The 17,808-nt window shown below is 44.4% G+C and overlaps 1 protein-coding gene across 1 annotated transcript in view; it reads right to left on the reverse strand.

The window, feature by feature from the left end:
* The window catches only part of T265_04913 (hypothetical protein), a gene marked incomplete at both ends in the record, with an annotated part of 46,730 nt that overhangs the window by 6,745 nt on the left and 22,177 nt on the right, over positions 1–17,808 (reverse strand). The window contains 4 exons of the mRNA XM_009169773.1: positions 1,152–2,799; positions 4,879–5,025; positions 12,806–12,888; positions 15,231–15,382. Of these exons, the coding sequence (XP_009168037.1) occupies positions 1,152–2,799; positions 4,879–5,025; positions 12,806–12,888; positions 15,231–15,382 (2,030 nt within the window). The remainder of the gene's footprint in view (positions 1–1,151; positions 2,800–4,878; positions 5,026–12,805; positions 12,889–15,230; positions 15,383–17,808) is intronic.

Consider the following 17,808-nt stretch of genomic DNA (forward strand, 5'->3'; position numbering starts at 1 on the left):
TTGCCCGGCTCAGCGAACAAGCCAACGACCAGATGGACGCTTTCTCATAAGGTTTATCGAAAAAACGAACTATACTGAAATGACACAATCGCGCTTGGATCATTCTACTTCTCTCTAGAAGAAAACATAATAAAGAAGACGTTCACGAACGTTGTTTCGCCGTGTATGTCGACCTTATACCCAACGCGACACCTGTGCGATAGGTTGCACAAAAACACAGAGAATTTCACAAAGATGCAAACTGAAATTGGAGTAGGACTCCGCCTGAAACTCAAATCCTCGTTCTGAGAGTTAACTTCGGGGATGGATCAAAATTAAGTAGAAACGATACGATTCGATGAAAACCCAACTCATGAGTTTTATTGGACGTGCACGAAGTAACATCAGCTAAATTGCGACTAACCTGAGTGTAACCTCAAATCATCAAACTAACACTTGCCAGTCACCGAAACATGGCTAAATCGAAGTGGCCTGATAGATAGCTGATCGCGTAAAGAACGCTGAACAAAGTTCCAAATTAAACAGCTTATGCCATTTTCAAAACTAACTATGAACAGCGTTCCGCGTAGGTGGTATTCCCCCCAATTTAGGCCAGTCTATGTGAGAATACAAGTACGAGCTGCAGGACCTTTCGAGTTCGAGTCGCCCACCGCATTATGCATCAAAAGTTAACGGTGATCCATCGCAAACTAGTGAGGATTGACTAAAAGCGACAAGTGATTGTCTCTGTGCGACCATATGAATAGGTCATATCAAACGGCAATGCTCACACAATATGGAAGGCCAGTACATCGACGTTCCAACAAGGCGCTGCAAATGGATCACACAATAGACCTTGACGGCCATTAGGAGTTGCTCGGATGCGCAGGCATAAGGCATTAACATTCATGTCAGTAAATCGCACGAACCTCTATCCTAAAGAAGTGGCAAACCACGACCCGCTGAACACAGAAGAATACCTTGAACAGTAGACAATTAAGAGATGTGGAGGATTAAAAAAAGAACAGAAAGCTGGTCACATGTAAACAATAAAGCGCAGGAGTTTATCAAACTTCAGAGATAAACGATCCGTAAACATCAATCGCAATCTCATTCGTTGATTCACCGTGTTCATCGAGCAGATGTAATATGGATTCCTTCAGCTGACCAACCACGGCTGGTGCCTGGGCCACATCTCCACAATCACACATATAGGAAAATGACACATTCAAAATCCAGAGGGGGAGCGGCGATGAAAAGCCAAAGAATATTTGTTCCGTCATATCCAGACGGGATTCAGGGTGAAGGAACAGACAGGAACATACAGTTCGCCCACTCTTCTTTCGGCCTATCCACGAAACCTCAACAGCACCAGTCAGTTGATCCGTGCTAACGGTGACGTTTGGCAAATCGCAAAGGAAAGCGGACAATAAGTCAAACTTTTCGGGTGACAAACGGGCTTCATGACTATATCGCTCGAGAACAAATTCACAGGTATGGGCAAAAAGACATGTCAATAGCTGGCCAGAGGATGAACGAGGGTTAATTGACTCAGGAATCACCAGAGTAATGCGATAGGCTATGGAGGAGTCCTTTGTGCACAATGTTTCTGGAGTGGCTTTTTGGATCAGTTGTTCCAAAATTACATAGACAGCGTACGGGAGAGTTAGCAGCATCTTCACAGTTGGTGCATCGGTCCGTTTGGTCCACTCCTCGAAACAAGCACAGAAATCTCTCCCTAACTTGTTGAGATTAAGAGCACCTTCCAGACCAGAGTTTCCAAGAGAAGACCTTCCAGCAAGCGCTGTTAAGGCCTCAGAAACTTCAGTAGCCACACGAACTTGGGCTTCACGACTAGAAGCACCCAGATGAGGTGTGGCGATAATGCACGGATGAGATAACAATTTTTCCATTATTGGATCAGTTGGTTGGATAGGCTCCCTGGTAAAGACATCCAGAGCAGCTCCAGCACAGTGGCCAGATTCTACAGCAGCAAGCAAAGCCGCCTCATCAACAACAGACCCTCGGGAGCAGTTGATCAAACGGAATCCCTTGCGACACATGGATAACATTTCTGGTCCAATTAAACCCGTCGTCTGAGGCACTAAAGGCACGTGAAGTGTAATGTAGTCACTTTCTGACAACAATTCCTCCAAAGGCACCCAATCATCGAGCCATTCAGGGGGCAGAGGACCAAGAGCCTTCGTGTTTCTTTTGCTGTATTTCCGAATCGGATCGTGCCCTATTATTCGCATTCCAAAGGCGTGCATCCTAATACCCACTGCTGAGCCGATTCGACCAAGTCCAACAATTCCAAGCGTTTTTCCCGATATTTCGGTTATGGGGACGATTGATGATGACGTGATTACTTTTTTTCTGGTGGTGGGCCATTCATCTGCTTTGTGTAGTATAGTGTTCTGTAACTGACGAGCTAGACACAAGATGAGCGAGCATGTATGCTCTGTGGCGGATAAGGTATTCCCTTCGGGTGCATTAATCACCAAAACGTGATGTTTTTCCGCGGCACGGACATCAATGTTATCCACACCAACACCGGCACGAGCTACCACACGCAAACCAGCAGCCGCCCCCAATTTCAACACATTCTCTGTCACTTTTGTGGCCGAACGCACGACCAGTGCCCCAGCTGAATGCTCAGTTAGAATATCGATGAGCCGATCTTCCGCGATTCCACTTTCTTTCAGATCGAAGACAATAAATCCGTTTTTGGATAGCTGAACCACAGCATCACTGGAGACCTGATCAACAATCACAACTTTGGACAGAGCCGGCAACACGGACGTCATGCTCGTAAGCGACCTGAAGCTCAAATGCGCCTGACTGACGGCACAAGGATGAACTCACCGACCGCAAACACACAAAACGGTTACTCCCCCCCATCCGATTGAATTTCACGAAGCTTACAGTACAGTAGTCGAGCGACATGTGCGTCCGTGTGCGTTGTGTAAGATGTCATTAAATCCGACTACGATATCGGAAAGTAGTGATCATCCGACTTGTTAATTTCACGTTCATGGTCGCATAACAGGCACGATCAACTGCGCAAAGTATACAAGATTGCTTACCGATTAGTAGCGAGTGTGTGGGTATGCTTGCGCACATCTACTCTCTCTCTCTCTCTCTCTCTCTCTACAGTTTGGTTATAGGGTTTATGCTGGTTCCTCATCAATTAGCGCCTCCTGGTGGAACTGTTTTCCGTCCAAAATAACCTAAATTATAAGCAGTGAATATGGACCTATAGGTCTATTGGATTTCACTATCTCCCGGTAAATTTTGGTTGGGACATTGTCGCTCAATGGCTGTCAGAGCCATTTGCACGGAAGTCACACGAGAGGCTAACTAATGATACTAATTAGCTCTTAATCAGGTAGGCGGACGTGTAGTGAATCAGCTGCACAATCAGATGCACAAATGTGACGTAGACGAAGTTCGGTCCGTCGAGAGGATGTTGGTACTTCGTGTCCGTCCCTAGACGCGTCTTTCATTAGCACTACGTACTCATTCACACTACTTATTTTTATAACAAGGGAAATATTCTGATATCTTTAGTACAAGGCACCTGAAACCTGAGTTGGCCACCGTGTAGAACACTCTTGGATGACAATTAGTCATGCAATTGCTGGAAGTACACTTTCACATAAAAATCTGGGAATAAGAGGATGTCGGTAACGGAAGGGGGCCAACGTAAAGAAACGAATTCACAAGTCCACGCACATCATGACGCACCCCATGGAGAGAATGAAAAGTGAGCGAACCAGACTAGATAATTAAAAAGAATTGGATTTCACATCGATCAGCCTGTTTAGTCACCATGTAACCCGTAGAAGGTGCACGGAATGGAATAAGGACAGGTTCTACAAACCAAAATCAATCGTGAGTCACGGATGCACTAGAATCACGAGGATTACGACTGACGGCCAGTGTCCTAACATTTGTGTGAAGAAACCTAGAGATATCTAGTGTATCGCCATCTAGTGAAAATCACCTGTCTATCTTAATCTCGTCATTCTGGGCCTAGGGTGAGACATGCAGAGGTACCGGAAACCTGTACTGGCTGCTGTATACTTTACAGCTTGCCCCACGTCAGCGAGCGAACCGGGAACAATATCACATGAATTCCTAATTCATAGTGGAGTGAAATGGTGTGTTTCAAAAACAAACTGCCGAGTAGGACTGCCGCGGCAGCGCACTAGCGCTGTCTTGTCGTCCCAAAGAAAAAAATTGACAAGTTGCTGTCACAAAGATGCAGTCCAAATCGCTGTAAACTGGAATCTACGTATCAGTCACAGGGTAAATTTGCTTGCCACATTCAGAAGCTCGGTGCTGGACGACACTGTGATAACCGCAAACAGAACACTAGGTTTTACTACTTGGACCAAGCACCCGTTGCCAACACCTCAGAAGGTATCTAGTGATGTGGCACTCACACCACTTACTGATATCAATGGGCGCCGAATGGATGTCATTTGAAACTGAGTGTAGGCTACGATGTAGAAGAATGGGGTCGAATAATACCCTCATTCGTGACCACTGAGCATTGCTTCGACATATCTAACGACGGTATGAGAACAGATAGACAATGCTCATCACCTGAAGGGCGAGCTATACCTCACATTCTCAACTGCTGACGGAATCTTATTCTCAGAGCACAAATTTCTCAGCCTGGTTCCAAATCACAACATACAATGGCCTAGGTTTTCACTAGTTCACCCCACCGCAGACGATACGAACGAACTGCGGTCCAATGAAGAAACAACACGTCAGAAACAAGATACCATACCAATCGACCGAACAACAAATTAGGAATACAGGATTAAGCACAAGTACGAAAAAAACAAGGAATACTGATTAGGTCAGTTTTACTGGGAAAAAGTGCACACACTCGCCTTCATGAAACTGATATTCAAGTCCTTTCGCGAAAGACCACGTCGGAGATTTCTTCGCAAATATAAATCGTAATCACGTACAATTCTACCGATCACATCAGTTGTGGAAATTCCCTCAGTACGCTGAGTCGCCAAGAACCTGAGAATGATTACGCACCAAAGAAGCATACAGAATAAAAGTAACATGAAAGCGTAAGCTAAACATACTGTTGTCTATAGTTTATCAAAATGAATGCCGAAAATCCTGGATAATATTTGAAGCTATTTACGTGTACACATGGAGGGTCAAGCAACGGCACCTCAAGGGGTTACACACAAGTTTGTGGCGTAATTAGGGAATTGGTTGATTGGTTTGAAGAGTGGCGAACAAGGCGAAGGCAACACAGATCAGTACAGGTAGTACAGATCAGCTTCCCACGTAGATAACATGATTGTTGTGACTGCATGCACAAGAGGTTCATATATTTATAATGACACACCATTATTGCACCAAAGATAAACTACGAACGGTTGTACACTTAGTTCGTATTCGGTTTTCTACTTTTTGAAGTAAACTCTCTCCGTTCTCTATGAGTAACAGTCAGCTCAGCCTATTCGAGGTAGATATGGTCAAAGGTTAACAAATAACCGAATAGACACGTAAGTAAACTAGTTACAGCGTTGCTCAAACAGACACTATTCCGGATCGATATCATCTTAACGTTATATGAGAAAAGTATGTTTGAAGTGTTCATACGAAACAATCTATATGTGATCTTTGAGACTTCACACCGCACGGTAGTTCTGGTAAGATAAAAATCGATCGCAAACCCATTGTATCAGTGCTCATGTCAACTCCGAATTAGGTTCTCCGATTCGATGTAATCTACCCTAATAAAAGAACGCTAGCGAGTCATTATCATTATAATCACTATAGACAGCAAGACATCAGTGTTCAACACCGATGCTTCACTGCTGTACAACCATGATTTATTTGAAAGCCTTATTGTGAAGAAAAGAATATAGGTAGACGAAGAAGAGACTTGGTGCTAGCCTACACCTCCAGATATTAATTCAGGCAATCTGGATAGAAACTGGCAACAAATCGTCATTGACATTGGTTGGTAGCCTTATCTTGGATTGTCTCCAACCAGGCGCAGTGGGGATTACGCTGGCAAGTATCCCAATGCGGTGCTGCCTTTGAAGGCACAATAAAGTAAATCAACCCAAGTGTATTTGATTATGCTGTGCAATATGATATTGTCCAACGACGGCCTATACGACAGCGTGGCTGTGCTCGACAATCGAAGTTTAGGCCACTCTTCCCTCCACACTACGACCAACTCTCTAACGGGAACAAATTTGACAGGTTTCTTCAAAGTTGCAACAGAGCATAAGTGCTGTGTGATTCAGGTTTTAAGAGTCTTGTCTCGCGTATCATGGAGCTACGTCCTCTCATCAAAGAAAAGGTATCGAACTCTCAGAAAGAACCATTTAGAAAGACGATTCATTGTGTCCGGCTTTCACAGGTCATAGAGTGATACTGTAAAACTCGAAGATAATGAGCAAAAGTGTGCAGAGGCAAACATTCAGCTTCTCGCGGACAAAGGGTGACACTGGTTTCTGATGCTTCAACCAAGAGTCAATTAGGACTATCGAAAACTACTGACTAGAGATGATTTGCTGGGAAGAGTAAATATTCAATGCGCAAGGTTGCCGTAGGTTCAGAGGTAGAAATAGGGTAGAAATGTTGTAGTATGACAACTTTTTGATTGCACAGGGTTCTGAAAGTTCATCCTCTAGGAAACCAACTGTATTCCACTATAATGTAGAGTTTCAATACATGGCAATGAAAGTGCGGTATTCTCGAAAAAGCCGCCAGAAAAAAGAGGTATTTTGCCTTGTTAGAGGATGACTTGGCTTCAGAATGCAATACAAATTATCTAGAATCGGTGTGCCAGAACGCGGAAGAATGCACCACAATTGCAGAAGATTGTAGAAAACTATCCCAAGATCTTGAACCGAGCTGGGCTATGACTCCATATCCCTTTCTTTCAAATCCCCACAAACCATCCGCGAAAATCACTGTAACAAACAAGGTGAAACTGTTACATCAGAGATACCTGTTTTGAAGGGCTTATACGTAATCCGACCTCAAATCTATTTAATTTCATTAGAGCGGTACTAGTCTTGGGCAACCAATAGGTCTAAATTCGTCTCACAAGAACAATTGTCTCATTGCGAACTGCTAGGTAGCAGCTTGCACGAACTTCCTAATTATCGAAGACAAGAAGATGCCTCAGTTTGGCTGCTCGCAGACGCTGTTTCACCGTACTGTAGTCTGAAACACAGGTCCCTTGAGATTTAGAGGTATGCCCTTGACCAACGTAGGTGTCTCAAATTAGCGAACCTAATTTGAAGCTTGAAGATTCGTGGACTGACCTCACTTGTCGAGTGCTCCTCCTTGGGTTAAAAGGCGTGTTCAGCGACTGTATGTCGAATAGCATGAACTTACACTTGGTGCGAAGTCTAATTATCGAAGACAAGAAGATGCCTCAGTTTGGCTGCTCGCAGACGCTGTTTCACCGTACTGTAGTCTGAAACACAGGTCCCTTGAGATTTAGAGGTATGCCCTTGACCAACGTAGGTGTCTCAAATTAGCGAACCTAATTTGAAGCTTGAAGATTCGTGGACTGACCTCACTTGTCGAGTGCTCCTCCTTGGGTTAAAAGGCGTGTTCAGCGACTGTATGTCGAATAGCATGAACTTACACTTTGTGGGTGCGAAGTCTGCCAGAGGAGAGAGTGAACTTGATCAGTTCGTTCACTCATGGGTTCACGAATCCCCCCAAAAGGTGATAAAACGGTGTATGATAACTATCATGAAATCAGTCTTATTGACAATGCTGCCAACATTTTCGCCAAAACTTTTTTTTCCTGAACACGGAATGTACACAGGCCAAACAGAGGTGGTTTCCGCACTCTTTGTGGCGTCTTTTCACATTTGTGCGGCCTACAACATCACGCTCTATCGAATTTCTGTGTTTGATTTGATTAATCGTGAGTCAATCTTAGCTTTACTGCCACAAAACCATGTCTAATTATTTCAATAAAGCTTTATACTGGAGGGAAGGAACAATGAGACAAGGTAGGTGACCCAGGACTAGCTCACAGCAGATATATGAGGGGGCTGCACCTCCAAAACTAAGTCAGAGAATCTGGATAGAAACTGACAGCAAAAAACGCCGCTGAAATCGGATAGCCACCATATTTTTCAGTCTGGAGCCGAACACAGGGAGGGTCACGTGGACCTGTAGGACAAACAACACTAATAGCACCCAAAAATTTTCGAAAACCCCCTCGGTCCCTTCTCATATGTCACATTCTTTCCACCTCCAGGTTTCCGCTCATCTCGGCGGATTGCACCTCAGTATGTACAATAGATGGCCCAGCTACATTCGCTTTAAGTGCTGGGTGCATCCTTTAGGGGAGTACCGTCTGCTTCACCAAAAACACGTCAACTGATCACCTCACCGCGAAATCGCTGGTGCCAGCGGATTCCAGCTATACTGCCAAGACATTGGTGATCAAATACCTGAAGATGTCCCGAAGTGGCCAAGCCATGAGTTGCTGCCATGAAGTACAACAATGAGGTGCACAACTTAACAGAGGGAAAGGCTAGAGAAGAAATCCAACGGCGTACAGACAGTGCTCGGCAAACCGCCATACAGCTGAACTCCACCTTTTGGAAAAGAAATGAGTGCTCAGCACAATTATCCGTCAGGTCCTGAAACATGGTCTCTAGGAAGAGAAAGCTGCAGGTTTCTAATCACTAGTACATTCGACATATCTAGAGGTGTCGAGCGACGAGATCCGAAAATTTTATCATGCCTTACCACACCTATCTCAACTCCTCAAAAGACGACTGGAATGATTTTTTTATTATGATTATTTATTACGCATGAACGATACTGTCTGAAACCACCAAAGAAGCTTCATCCCTCACACTATGTCAAAGAGAGCATCGTCCCTCTGGAGAAAACTGAGAACCCGGTTGTGAACAATCAACGGCAACGCTCAGCAGCTCGGTTACCATGTCGTCTACGGAGTTCGTTTCAGGATCGCTACTTGTGCAGATCCGGCAGCCGATTGCTCTGCATGAGCAGCAGGTATTAGGGACACTTCTAGAGCCGACTAATACTGACTCACGAGATTCGTCCGAGAAAAAAGTTCGTCCAGAATCACCTATGCCATCTTTTCCTCTTCAAAGACAGGAACGATGTCGTCTAGATAGAAGAGATCTACAAGGTTTTCTTTGGCAGCTATTTGACCACCAGTGTTATGAAGACCTTCCATCGTTCGTCTCATTATCTCGACGACCACAAAATTTAGTGAGAATGGCGAGAGTGGAAATCTTTCTCGCAAACCTCTTCTTTTACAAAACCTTTTGCGGAGTTCCTCATGCAATCGCATTTACAAATTCCTGGAGCATTTCTCAATGAGCAAGAGTGCCCAGGAGAACACACCAGTCAACTGAGTCGAATGGGTCTTGGAAATCCGGGGATAGTAAGACTGTGTGGCGGTGTTCTAGCACCAAACGAAGTGTGAAGATTTGGACAACGCAGTTTCTATCAGACTGGCATCTCACTTGCTGTTCTCGAGTCAATGCTTTACGTGCCACTATAAAGTGACGAAGGATAAGTGACGCCAAGGATCTTGTTACGACCAATCAAACATTACAATCGTCTTTTTGTTGTCTGGGATAGTCTTTTTTGCCAAATGAAGGAAAATAAATCAGACACGCAATGATTGAGGACTTCATCTCTATGCATAAACAAAGCAAGTAAGAGGTCATCTGGACCAGAAGCTCGGTGGTGCCTGGGTAGGACATTCAAACACAAGCCTGCGAGGTCTTAGGCGGCTCCAGGTTCATTTTCCAGGGTAATAGTGCAATTTAAAAACTGGCTGAGTGACCACGGATAGCCATGGGAATCATTCAGTGTTTGGTCCTTTTACCGTGTGATCTTCATCATAAAAGATTGTTGCACGAAATTTGCTTCTTGACGGTTTCGCTCACAGGCGGTTGTCGGGGACCGGCCGATTGGATCCACCGAAATGATATTCGGGAATTTATGGCGTTTGGTGCCTCTCGCATTTCCCCAGGCTTCATCCTCGATGCACTCGTTACGCTTCATTTGATATCTGGTAATTCGTCGAGTTGAGTATTGTTCGAAACCGCCGGGAACACTTCTCCGAGATACAAGCAATGTCAGTGTTCTACTTGCCACCAGTGTTTGAGTTGGTGGAGTCGCGTCACAGGCCAAACTATCCGCCTTTTGCGCAGATGTGGTGATCCAGCTTTAGTGTGAATTGAAGTCCGACAGTGAAGCAGAGAACAGTTCTAATAAATTCGTTTAACTTAGGAATCTATGAAGTTCTCAATTGCTAAGCCAGTTGACCGTTTCTTACGAAGCCCTGAAAAGTGAAAAGGGAAGCTTCTCTCAATGGGTGCATCATCAGAATATATGTGTCTCGAAAGGAACGAGAGTACGTTATTGACCGATGGCGATGTGATCAGTTGGGGGTCTGTTGCTGGCACGCTGTTGAAGGCTACTGTCGAGCCAGATGACTTCAGTTATTTCTGAGTTCGGTACGTGATGAAAACAGTAAGCGGTCCGCGCATTGGCCCTTGCGCAGCCTGTCATGGCGGATTCTGGATTGCCAGATGTGCTTATCCAACAGTGAGAGGAGTGAAGGGTGCATGGACAATGAATTCCTGTTTGAGATCCGCAGCATACATCGACTCCAAGCGAATCCAAAACGCAAACAATAGCAGTCTGTTATTCTACTTGCTTCGGAGAACAAACAATGAAATCGGCCAAAGAAACCGGGTGTCCAAGTGCGAAGATTAATTTCAAGATGCCTGAGGTTGTCGGTACCGGCTGACGCACGTATGTCACGGCGAAGACCGATGTATAAATCATGGTTGTATTACCAGGGCACCCAAACCTGAACAAGAGGACTATTATGTTCCTTAACCAAAACCTTTGACCAGAAATATGGTCGCTAGGCATTGGTGATAAATGCTAGTGCATTATCTTATTAAAGAATAAGTCCCCAAATATGTTCCAATCCTCAATCTGTGGGACCATGGTATTGTGCTTATCGGGACTCCAGCTACTGACCAACCTGAAATGAGTCTTCGAGTGTTGCGCGGACACCCCACAGTATGGCTCAGTGGGTCAAGGAGGCACACATGGTCTGGTCTCTTTGTCACGGGCTGCCATACTTCAGAAGAGATCAATTTTTAGGACATTTATCCCTTTCTGGAGAGAGCATTGTGTGAAAGCAGATAAAAAGTGACCTGTTTGGTCCCTATTGAGGTAACAGCAGGACTATGTTGAAGGGTAGTCCCTCAAGCAGTACTGGCAGCTTCTCTGGAGGAGAACGCCCGAATCTCCATGGGCCAAACCGAAAGCTGCTTCTTGTGTGTATTCCGCTTGTAATCGGAAAGCTGTATTAATAAGAAACAGTTGATTGTGAACCTCTGGGAACAAAGCAATCAGCGATTCCAGAACTTAGCGCAGTGTTCATCTAGGTGAAGCTACATTTTGTCATCTGAAAGATGCTGTTCTAGTGTGGTAGTGACGTTACATTGAATGCTTTACAGGAATAACGCCCAAAAAAGAATCTTGGTGGTTGGCCCCTTGACAGTGTTAACAAAGTTTTAGTCCGCCCGTGGGAGGCCATTTTCGTCAATCCTTGAACATGGTCCTTCTAGAATGGAACGAATAAAGCAGTGCCAAGTAGTTCGGGAACAAGTCTGGCTGTACTGTCTTTAGTCAGACGAGTACCCGATAGTCAAATATATGACAATCTAATGCATGAGTTCGGCATGCCTGGTCTACGTTAGGAGGCAAATCTGTGGCCGAGGAAAACATAAGATGGCCTTTCATGGGGACTGATGGTCTATTAAAAAGCATTGACTTCAATCCAAATCCCACAGTAATGTACGGAAGTAACTTCGGTAGGGAAGTAGTAGTTATCGAAGGGACCTCAATGAAGGATCACCTTGAGCTGAGGGATTACTTTCTTGCATCCTTGATCCGGTAGCTTTTGACTTATAGTCCAAGCAAGTCAACAGATGGTGAAGGAAAACTCTATAAGAGCTAACAGCTGCTCGTCCCGAACGACAAAACAGAAATACAAGAAAAAATAGGTTGCTGTGGCTCACCGCAGTGAGAAGGAGCGTCTTCGGTTTGAAATGCGGCCATCGTGCAGTGGATTTAACCAGGTTTCGGATTATTTGGAAGCCCTGATATAAAAAAATTGTACACTATAACTGACGTTGCTCAAAAATATCACAACCTCTGAAAAATATTCTCCGTTTCTATATAAATTACATAAATTCCTTGATAGCTAAAATCACTCCTCGGAGAACGAAAACATGGACACTAGGAAAGAGTGTTCTTCTCGAAGATAATGACTCATAAAGGAATCTGGTTGAAAATGCTTGTTTTGGCCTCTCCCCGAAAATGTCTTTCTCAGGGGACCTTGTGAACCGAAGTTTAATTTGAAAATGATACCGAAAAGATCACCATTGCATTCGTCGGGGGTGTAGAAATGAGGCTTCTGTTGAAATGGAACAGAACAGTGAAGAAAAGACAAATTCGATCGCTCTCGGTTTAGATTAAGCCCTGACCTTCGCTGTTATCGCTCATCGATGACCTCCATGAGGGTATTATGATCCATGCAAGTAGCTCATTACGACATATGCAGCTAAAACATGCTAGCAACTGCAGTCGCAGATTCGGCGATCTTGTGTGAACTGACAGAAGAAACTCATGAATCACCACAGTTGGCTTCACGAATACCTGAGGGAAGAAAATAAGCTAGTCTGCAGATTACTTGAAGCAAACAAGTACCATATAAACAACTCACATGCCTGCGTCTTTGATAGGCTTGTAGATATCTTTTGAATCAGCCGACGCGTAGGGAATATCGTCGTGGGCAACAAAATCAATCTGAAAAACGAAATATCGAACTGTGGTTGAAACAGACCAAGGAAACGCTGTCCACACAAATATGGTCTGTCCAGACCGGGCCAATTTAAAACCGCAGCATGCAAGCAACATCCCCACAAATTTCCTTGTTAGGCTTCTCAAATGCATGTATTCCGTGGGTCAAAAGTGTTTCCTGATTTTTTCTATATAAATTAACAGATCGTACGTTACCCAGTAGCATTTATTCAATGAACGAAAAAAACAACCCAGCAAATGAGCCAATTCATCCGCTAATTCATGCAAGAAGGTTACCTAGCCAGTTTATAATCACTGCAGATCGACATACGGTATCTTCTATAAACCCCAAAAGACTTAGAGGGCGAAAAATTCCTCTGTGTAAGAAGGAAAGTTGATGGGAGATGAAGTTAATTTCCTCTACACAACAAGCAGCAATCTTCCTCATACCCTGCCCAACTGTTTGTTACTGATACTGGAAAATCAACGCAGATGTCTTGGTGATCATGGTGAAATTAGTTTAATCTAGTAAAAAGGGAAAACTACGAGAACTGTAGTGCACAAAAGCCACCGCCCCATAGACTACAGGTGGACTTCGAACTCGAGGACTAGTAAAATTCATCACCGTAATATCATTCAGGTGAAAAACAGGTGGGCTCGGTTCGTTCCATTTTATGGTATTGCCTGCCCAGCATCACGTAGTCCTGCGAACAAAAAGGTCAGTACCAACTTTGTTACTGAAATTATGTCAATCATAGCCCACAAAAACACTTCTACGATTAGTTGGTTTGATCGCCGAGCTTGAAAGTTGGATTTCAAACGTTTCATCACCAATCGGGCTGACATCGTCAGTGCGGAGTTGAGTAGCTGGATTTCCTCCCAAACGTTTCATCACTAATCGGGGTGACATCGTCAGTGCGGAGTTGAGTAGCCGAATTTCCTCCATTCTGATTGTGCTTGTATAGTTTCTAAACAGTGTCTAATACCTCTAAAGCAAGTGGTTGGTCACGAGGTGGCTTTCGCGTAAATTGGCTGGTCAGCTCGAAGTCTGAGTTGCGCCAGCAAGTATTTTAACATTATTTCAATAGAACTGATGACCTTCCCTGTCTTCGTGAATTGAAGCAAGTGACATTGGTATTCTGCTGGCAAGCTTGTGATTGTGCATTATGGTGGTAAGTTTTCTCCCAGTCTTACCGATGTACTGTTTGTCTCAATCGTTATATTGAAGTTTATAGATCACGTCGTCTTCTTCACCAAATTCAGTCTACCTTTTGGTTTCGGGAGGGTCTTGCTCAATGTGTTTGCAGGCTTGAAGGCGACTTTCATTTCACGTTGTCTTGAATGTGCAGTCATTTCCGCGACGTCTTTGATATACGGAAGCGTAGTCATTCGCTGTTCTGGTTTTGTTGCCAAAGTAGTCTGGTGCTGATTTCGTAAGCATCTCCTTATGAAGTTTCTTGAGTAGCCATATTTTGGTGGGTAAACTGAGATGAAACCTAGAAATCATTTCAATAGTTAACAAGTTTCTACCCAGTGCACTTGCTTTGGTGTGTATGGCGCTCTATCGCCCCTAGGTGGTGTTATGTTACACAACAGTCATGTGGTGGACTGACACAAGCGAACCAAAAAAACATGGGCGGATTTAAGCGAGTGAGTGCACTGATGATGATCGCTGTAGGTGGTTGTGCATTGTTGAATCGGTTGTCTTGCATGTGGGGGAAGGAGCAGTTCAACAATACACGATTTGTGTCGAATTTCCCAAGTCACCAATGAGAGAGTTGATGAACACTGTGATAGACTGACGTACGGACAAATAACGAGAAAAATTATTTTTCAAACGATAAAAACAGTTCCAATAGATAGATTGCTCCACTTTAAGCTAGCTAGACGTTTGCTCCATTCGGTTCTGTAAATCTCATCAGGATTTGTGCCAGGAGCTGAACCCCACGCATCTAACAGGCCAGGTACACCTGAATTATCACGTCTGAACAGGCCAAAGTATTCAAGCTTGAGCGGTGTGACTGATTTGCACTACTCATGAGCTCTAACGAAATCGAAACCCAAGTCCACTGTCCCCCTCTTTGGTGTGAACTCATCAGGACAGAGGGAGGACTATTCAGATGGAAGTGAAGTTAATGGAAATTCTACAAATCTAGTAGCCATGCACAAGTCCTGAGAATTTATTGAAACAAAACCAGATAACAAAAAGTCCATACAGTTTATTCGGTACGCGCAGACTGGGGCGCGTTAGCCTTCACAACAGACTGCCCCACACGCCTTCACACATACATAGTCAATAGAAGCTTAAATGATCTTCGAAGCTAGTCTTATGGAGGCGGGTGACTTACCTTATGTTTGCGTAGAAAGCCCGGTGTGACTGCCCACGGTGCGTCCGGTAACACTTCGTCGACGTAGCGGCAGTGCCTGACAGCTTCATAACGCTCGGCCTCATTCATCACAGTCCGGCCTTTGTAGCGATGAAGGTCTGCATCATTGGATACTGCAAAAAGAAACCAGGGGTTCCGGTATGGATAAGAAATCATGAATCCCAACAGCGTGCCAGGAGATAGTATTGGACACATTTCAGACGATAGTGGGGCCGTCCTTTGTGAAGACGAAAACGTATGTTAACTGCCTTACAGACAAATAAGAGAGAATAGATGGTGGAAAATGCCGGAGGTGACAAGGATGTTGAAAAGCGAGTTTCTACACCGCCCGACACCAGCATATACTTCAAATCACCTCCATCTAGGAGGTATATAAGAGAGAATAGATGGTGGAAAATGCCGAAGGTGACAAGGAAGTTGAAAAGCGAGTTTCTACACGGCCCGATACCAGCATATACTTCAAATCACCTCCGTCTAAGAGGTACCATCCCCGCCACAAGTTGCTTGGTAGCCACGAGCGAGGAACTCTTCGTGTGAGATTAGGTAAGAAGAATATTAAAGGTAGCTCCAGTGGAAGCGCTTTGCACTTAGACTGACTTCCAGAAACACTCCGACGAACGCTAGGTTTGATCGCTCTGGAAATTTCATCCGTCTCTCTAGATATGAGAGAGTATAAATTGCCCGAAATTTAGGGACAGGTGATCGCCTCCGCAAACGTGAATACGCGCGGCTCTGTATAGTATGATAAGATACTTAAAGCTGACTGATGATATCGGCAACTGCCGTCAGTAGCGGGTACCAGGTTCGGTCTTGAAATATGGTTCTGTTCATCCAGACCGGAATGTATCCATTCGGTTTGGAGATGAGCCATTCATCAGTACTCCCAACGTAGGTTTCTCCTCATTTACATTTGAACTGATATACAATGTAGATTGGCGTCAATCGGTCTCTACCTCCTGGAAGGACGTGATGCCAACCCTCAGATATGGCTAATCACTCGCAGTCCTGTTGTGTTACATTTCTTTAGAATGTTATGGATTGTAAATGATAGTTCGGGTCGCTAGTCTCATAACCAGCTGCTTAGGCTCTCACTTCGTGCTGTTTGAGGAACCTCAGTGAGTATCCCTTCTCCCCCAAGGTTTCGGCTAATAGTTTGAGTTCATGACAAATAGAGCCCGAGGGAAGTTGCTATACGCTCAACTAAGTAAGGTTAGCACGGCGTTTCGCTTGTACTTCAGTAAATGCGTGTGAAGTCCAGATCACAGGGTTTCGCATAAATACTGCGTCTAGTCGACCCGTCACTCTGGGCGTGACCGAAACGTCCCAGAATGGTGCACAACTGTGGGTATCATCCTCCGAGGTCACGGAAAGATTGGGATGAACCGTACGTAATCTTAGAGCAAACTCCATTAAACGTCCCTTGTTCGTATCTACAATAGATCTCATCCACGAATCATTTACGGAATCTCAATGCTGACATTCTCTCGCCCAAGCGTTTTTCTACTACATCATGAAAACGTTCGCTCGGACCGAAAAGACGCTCGCCCATCGCGAATCGGATAGTTTAAAGTCAGCATTTTCTGTGCATGGAAGGAACGAAGTTTTCAGCGGCTTTGTCGAGAAGGAAGGTCAACACTACTCAGCAAAATCGATTCACCAGAGTAGTCAGTTGTTTCACATAAAGTCGGTGAAAACATGTAATGTCCCGATTGGTCTAGCTTTCTAACTGTCAAACTTCACACGTTACAAATCATCAGTGAATTCCTAAGGTTATGGACTTGAAATGGTCACGCGTATGAACGATTGGTTTTCTAACACCGCCAAAGCAATAAAACAGTTGAGCCATAAATGGTACCAAAAAACTACTACCTTCCTGATTGCTTCGAATCAAGTTGACAGAAGAGAAACGTCAATATTCCTGTGCCATCCATTTATTTACCATTACTTCCTGAACGGTGGATAGGTTGCTCTAAATTTTTAAATTATATTCAGGCTGATATATGTATTGAGCTAATGGTTCTAAAAGCCAAATTCTTCCTGAGAGGAAGTAATGGGCCACTGTGTGCTTGTCCAGCAGTGGGACGGGGACATTTCAACAAAGGTGTGCTCAGTCGGGGACGGTGAATTGAAACACCGAGCATAAGCTTCCATGAGAATCAGAAAATGCCTAGCCACATTTCGCTCATCTGAAAGTTGAACAAAATGGGTCGAAATGATCCAGATTTGACCTGGATGACATTGACATTCCAAATTTGGATATCTGAAGGAGGCATAAAGTTCAGGAGTATAGCTAGCAATCGGCCAAACCTATTTACAGCTATCCCCATAAGAGATACCGCCCGAGAAACCTGATCAAAGTGACACTTTCTGTGACAGCCGAATGGTAGGTATGCAATCTTTGTCTGCTACACCTCCTCTGAAATATGGTTTTTGCGCAATTGGGGAAAAAACATGGAAAGTCACTGGGGACCTAAATTTGCCGGAAACTCTCATACATTGATGCACTAGGATCAAGCTGACGTTAGTTTCTATTCGTAGT

Source organism: Opisthorchis viverrini (assembly GCF_000715545.1).
Source record: "Opisthorchis viverrini unplaced genomic scaffold opera_v5_86, whole genome shotgun sequence".
NCBI classification, from domain to species: Eukaryota; Metazoa; Platyhelminthes; class Trematoda; order Opisthorchiida; family Opisthorchiidae; genus Opisthorchis; species Opisthorchis viverrini.